The 6,895-nt window shown below is 40.0% G+C and overlaps 1 protein-coding gene across 1 annotated transcript; it reads left to right on the top strand.

The window, feature by feature from the left end:
- Nucleotides 1-293: 293 nt before the first annotated feature.
- LOC145796046 (uncharacterized) lies at nt 294-1,709 on the top strand. The gene is made up of 3 exons (XM_082881024.1): nt 294-306; nt 462-860; nt 943-1,709. Exons 1-3 carry the CDS (start codon nt 294-296, stop codon nt 1,707-1,709), a joined length of 1,179 nt encoding a protein of 392 aa, XP_082737150.1.
- Nucleotides 1,710-6,895: the final 5,186 nt, after the last annotated feature.

Raw genomic sequence — 6,895 nt, 5'->3', positions numbered from 1 at the left:
AATGTTGAATGTCATCAATCCATATGTATCAATTTTTTGTACTGCTCGAGACATGATTCGTGAGAATGGTGCTCAGGAATTGCATATTCGCATTTTGAGTTCGAGGGATGGAAGACAGTACACTAGACCCACTACAACTGAAATTGCTGCATTAATTGTTGGTGATGGGTCTTAAAGCACTACAAATCGTGACATAATTGTTAGAAAATTAGATGGACATTTACAAAGGATTAATGAAACACATCCTTCATACATGCCACTTCAATATCCATTACTTTTTCCCTATGGGACTGATGGATGGAGAAGGTCTATAAGTTTTACTCTGGGTACAAACAACAAACGAGAAGGAGTGTCAATGAGAGAGTTTTATGCATTTAGACTTCAATTTCGAGTTGGAGAAGGGAAAACGTTATTGTAAGGGGGACGTTTGTTCCAACAATTTGTTGTTGATTGTTATGCAGCTATTGAGCAAGATAGACTAAACTTCATTAGGCATAAACATAATGTGTTGCGGACTGATTTGTACAGAGGTTTAGAAGATGCTGTGACTGCGGGTGACAGTGATGCATCAACCATTGGTAGGAGATTTATACTGCCATCATCTTTTACAGGCGGCCCACGAAATATGGTTCAGCATTACCAAGATGCGATCGCAATATGTCGAAAGATGGGATTTCCTGACCTTTTTGTCACATTCACATGTAACCCAAATTGGTCAGAAATTCAACAGGAGGTAGCGCACATTCCAAATCGACGCACAGAGGATATACCGAATATACTTGCGAGAGTTTTTCGAATTAAATTGAAACAACTGATGGCATATTTCAAGAATCGAAAATTCTTTGGCAAAATAATTGCAGGTTTGTTTTTATTTGAATTGGTCAATTAGATTTGTTAAATTTAGTTTAAAGTTAACAAATAATATTATTTTTTCTTGAATAGATATTCACGTCATCGAATTTCAAAAGCAAGGATTACTACATTCGCACATTATCTTGACATTATCAGCAGATGACAAGATAAAATCTCCAGAGGAAATTGATGATATAATTTGTGCTGAAATTCCTGATAAGGATGAAGATCCATTAGCATTTCAAATAGTGATGAAGTGCATGATACATGGTCCCTGTGGCAGTGCTAACCCTAATGCCTCATGTATGGTGAATGGAAAATGTTCAAAACATTATCCGAAGAATTTTTGCAATGAAACAAGTATTGATGAAAATGGAATTGCTATCTATAGGCGAAGGAATACAAAGAAAAAATACATGGTTAATGGATTTGAAATTGACAACAGATGGGTTATTCCATGCAACCGTGATCTTATTGTACTGTATGATGCCAATATCAATATTGAGCGTTGTGCACACAGCAAATTGATCAAGTACTTATATAAGTACATACATAAAGGTCCTAATCGTGCAACGGTTGTAATTGAAGATAATGTTAATCGACTTAACATTGATGGACAAAGTCGATATAGAGAGGCTGATGAGGTAAAACAATACTTAGATTGTCGATATATCTCCGCAATTGAAAGTTACTGGCGTATATTTGAGTTTGAATTGCAAAAGAAATACCCTTCAGTTGAACGGTTGCAGTACCATCTACCTGGGGAACAATCTATTCTATTTAGAGACACAGATAACATTCCGTCAATTATTAATCAGCCGGGGGTTCACGAGACAATGTTTACAAGGTGGTTTTAAGCAAACAGAGATCATGTAGAGGCAAATACATTAACATATGAAGAGTTTCCTAGCTCATGGGTTTGGAACTAGAAACAGAAGAAATGGAAAATGAGGCAACAACAAATATGCATAGGTAGATTGTATTATGCACATCCTAATTCTGGTGAACGATATTATTTCCGTATGCTGCTTACCAAGGTTCGAGGTGCAAAATGTTATGAAGATATTAGAACCGTTAATGGCATTGTGCACCCAACATTTAAATCTGCATGCCTTGCACTTGGCTTACTTGACGATGATAATGAATGGGACGTAGCTTTAACAGAAGCCTCAACATGGGCATCAGGTGCTCAACTGCGAAATATGTTTTGCTCAATGCTAATGTTTTCTGATGTTACAAATGCATATGAATTGTGGGAGAATCATTGGTTTGACCTTACTGATGATTTACAAAATAGGGTACAAAGGCAAATTGGGGATGGCAACATAAGTCTCGAAGAATGTGAATTAAAAAATTTAGGATTGCTTGAAATTGAGCACATACTAAATCAGAATGGAAGGTCTCTTAAAGAGTTTCCTCCGATGCCACTACCAACATATCGATCAGGTCAAATGGTTACTAATAGGCTCATAAGGGAGGAATTGAACTACAATAGCATTTCAGAAATGCAATCTTTTGAATCTTTATATGTGGGATTGAATGATGACCAATTAAAAGTGTTTAACACCATAATGGAAGCTTATTCCACTCATCATGGGGGCTTATTTTTTGTGTATGGTAGTGAGGAACTGGAAAGACATATTTATGGAGCACTTTAATTGCAAAATTTTGATCCGATAAGAAGATCATTCTTTCTGTTGCATCATTAGGTATTGTAGCTTTGCTCTTACCCGGGGGACGAATTGCCCATTCTCGTTTCAAGATTCCGCTTGACCCTGATAACTCATCATGTTGTTCAATAAATCAAGGGACAGATTTGGCAAGGTTAATTCAAGAGGCGTCGTTAATTATATGGGATGAAGCACCAATGGTTAGTCGTCATGCTTTTGAAGCCGTTGATCGTACATTTAGGGACATATTGAAAAATACAGAACATTGTTCAGTGGATAGGGTTTTTGGTGGAAAACTATTTGTGCTTGGTGGTGACTTTAGACAAATATTGCATGTTGTACCTAGAGGTGAGCGTGAACAAACAGTGGAAGCTTCATTACCTAAGTCAACAATTTGTGAGCATTGTCAAGTTTTGCATCTTACCAGAAATATGCGTGTTACAGCACAAGATATTTCTAATCATACGCGTCATGAATTACGTGACTTTACAGAGTGGATTAAATTGGTTGGTGAAGGGAAAATAATGGGAAGCTCATTTAGTGAAGGCTATGAATCTAATTGGATACAGATACCAAAAAAAATTGTTATAAAAAATGGAGAAAGAGATTTGCACCAGTTAATCGATGCCACCTATCCTGATTTCTGTAGATGTCCCCGAACGCCCCGGGAGGGAATTCCCGTGTTGTTCATTGGGCTCACTACAGTTTAGGACTCAATGTCATGGTCCTGTATCTAATCTCGCAGAGTGCAATGCAAGACCGATGAAATCATCAAAGAGTCCAAAATCCGGGAAATCATTTTTGAAAACAGATTTTTTTTGGAAAGAAGTGCCAAATCATGGACTGCTTTGCCAGATACAGAGTCGCCACCTAAATATTTTATTTTGGGAAATTTAGGAAACCCTGACTCGTTGCCTAAGGCCACGTGTCCGTCATCACCAAAGTTGCCTCGGCTCGGGAACTTGGGTACGATTGGGGAAGGTCACTTCGTGAGCACCCCCGCTCACCCAATCAAAGATCGGCCTCTACTAAGCATGATATCTAGTTTTGAAAACATTATGCGTTCTTATTCCGATTATTAGCCTAGATTTACTATGTGATGCGCACAGCATATAAGTATAGACTGGGTCGCCTGAATTGGAACGAAACAACTCATGTTTGTTTTGAAAACGGTTTGCTACTCGCAAGTAGGCTAAAATGTGGATTTGCCACCCTCAGGTGGGCTTAGAAAACATGATGATTTGCCACTATCAAGTGGGTTTCAAACTCACAATTGATGAATTGTTCCAATCCAACTATCCCAACCTTCACCCACAGGCATTTAGGCAGTTATATCATATAAGCACATAGCCTCATGGTAAGCATGTTATCATGGCAGTCACTCACACACATGCAAGGATGCTAAAGCATAAACACTTACCGAGTACTCCAAGCCAAAACAAAAGCTATGTTAGAAATCCATGCATGATCCTAACTATACAGAAATGCCTAATGCAACACATGAAAAATGCAACTAAGATAGGCTCGGCTATTCTAAACATGGCATATGATGATGCTATAGCTAACACGTATTCAATTTGGAATTGAAATACAAATGCAGTTAGTATGGTGCACCGAGCCCGGTGCATGCAAGACAGATGAATGAATGCAGACATACTATCATACTGTATGCTAATTGAAACATGCCCTAATCTAACCATAATAAGCTGGTAAATAAAAGGGAGAAAGACGTGGGGTTGGAAGACATACATCATACTCACGCACACTTATTACAACATTGCCCTCGCTCGGAGGGTCCGAAAGAATAATACAGTCCGAATGAATAATACAATCCGAATAAATAGTACAGTCCAAATAAAATAGAAAAATCCTAATTAATTAACAAATTAATCTAGGAAAGCAGGTAAATTGGCGTGCAAATCCATGGACCGCCTCAGCTCTATTCCAACTGATGAATGATGTATGCTCGAGTTGCCTTGCATAGAAATCCATTACGATGCCCCGATTCGCCTCTGTTTGCAATTAATGCTGGAATGCTGTGCAACGCTCCGGAAGGCCGTTGATTTCTGATTTACTGCAACAGAGAGCAACAAAGGGGCATGGCAAAGTATTTCACACATGTATGCATGACTACTCTTCAGGGAGTGTAGTCCTCGATCCTCGTGCCCCCAATCACGCATATCGATGCATGATGGCCGAGGAGCCGAATTGCATGACTCAATATGAGATGAATGCACATGAAAACACAACAAGACCTGAACTCCATCATGGGTAATCCTGAGTGTCGGTGACAGGGGATTGAGACACGTTCCGTCACTCGGAGTACGAAACGTACCTCGTTTCCCGTGCTTGGGCTAACTCCTATCCCAAACACAATGAAAATGAGATGGCATACACAATGCGACTAACATACAACCTAGCATGTGCAATGCTATGGTTTGACAGATACAGTGCTCGATGTAACATGGCATACACAAAGCTCTAACAGGCAACCTAGCATACGCAATGCTATGAGACAAAAAGGCATACACAATGCATAATGGACTTACACCAACATGAGTGGACCTCGGCCACACTCACATCAGTGGCCATTAGATGAAAATGAGACAACCAAAACGCGTGCATACATGCACGCAAACTGAGGACCGAACCTAAGGCATAAAATACCACTCAACCAAAGCATGGCAAGGATGAAGCATGGCATTCAAACATGTAATTTTCAGCACTGAAACATAATGCTAAATGGCCTCGAAACATGGAAATATGGCACCCGATGCATGGAATAAGCCCCGAAACTCAAAACTAGTCCAATACATTGAACCACAAGTATACAAAGAAAGCATTATTTGATCATGATGTCTAAAGACAGAGCCAAGACAGTCCCAAAGCATGCACATTTCTAGTTTAGAGCATGGCCAAAAGATGCTAACATGATGGACTAAAATAGCATGCAACATTGGCTAGCAAGCATGGTTTACATGGAATGTATATGAAGCAAATGAGAACTCATCAAACCAGCCAAAAACAGTGAATAAAACATGCCAAAATATGCCTAAATAATCACTGAAATGCAGCCAATGCATGCAAAAATGAGGGGCTTCTTTGGAGGGCCTTGCAAGGGGTTGTTAAGCACATACAAGATAGACACTTAGCATGGAAAAACCAACTCTAGAAATGGATTATGAAAGCCCTAAAACTCACAAAATTGGCCCTGAAATCAGTCAAGGAAGCATACAATAAAAGGCCCCCTCAAAAAGCCTTGAATGGAATTGTTCTACACATGCACTATAGACATAAAATATAATCAAAAGGGCCCTGGACAGACCTAAGGCAGACCCCAAAACTCACAAAATGAGGCCTGAAACAAGACTTCAATGCATAAAAAAAGGGTCCCTTTGGAAGGCCCAAAAGACCCCCAAACAAGACACACAGAGAGGGGGGCATCCCCCTCTAATTTTGGCCATCAAAAATGCATCAAATCCACTAAAAATCCATTGGATTTTAATGGCTAAGAGGCCAAACCATGGCCAATGGAAATGCTCTAATGCATAGCCTTAATCATGAAGGGATGAAGCATGCATAGGGGGAAGATGACCCCAAACAGAAAAGTGACCTTAATAAAACTTGAAGAGAAGCTCAAAAAAAAAACTTTTTCCAGTTTATAACAAATCTCGAAAATGTTCACAAGTAAGGCTAAAGTATGATGCAAAAAAAAGGCCTACAAAGAGGGGTAAAGCATACAAGGGTGTAGGAGGCCTCAAACAGAAAAGTGCTCTTAAACAAACATGAAGAGAAGCTCAAAATAAGACTATTTTCAGTTTACACAAAGTCTCTAAAATTCTTGCAAGTAGAGCTAAGGTATAGGGAAAAATAATGCAAAAATTGGGGAAATGAGGACTTACCCTTGAAGAGCCAACCTCCAGCAGCTTTTGAACCAAGTTGGTGAGCTTTCCACCTCTGCAAATGGCTTCCAAGGTGCTGGAATGGATGATGGAGGTGTGGTGCTAAGGGTTGTAGTGTAAATGGACCAAGAAAGTTAGGGTTTTGGAGCTTGGAATAATGGCAATGGAGGAGGGAGGTTGTGTGCCTTGGCCAAAAATGTCTAACCCTTAGATATGAAGAGGAGGGCCTTTCTTATAGATAAGAGAGGCCAAAGCTTCTCTTTGAAGCTTCAAAGATCCTCCATACACGTGTATGGAGGATGCACCAAATGGTCCCCAGCTGGCACAGCTGGATTACACTCAGAAAGGGCAAAAGCAATAAGCAGGCCGGCCAGTTCAAGTGGCCGGCCGTCCACTCCCCCTGGTCGGCCGACCAGGGGTCAAAAGGTTCAAGAACAATTGCTGGTCGGCCTACCCAGAAAGGTGGCCTCC

The sequence above is a fragment of the Camellia sinensis genome, chromosome 7 (genome assembly GCF_055761805.1).
Source record: "Camellia sinensis isolate YWXY chromosome 7, ASM5576180v1, whole genome shotgun sequence".
NCBI lineage: Eukaryota > Viridiplantae > Streptophyta > Magnoliopsida > Ericales > Theaceae > Camellia > Camellia sinensis.
Note: the sequence above shows the minus strand (reverse complement) of the source record. Positions and strands in the feature narration are given on the sequence as shown.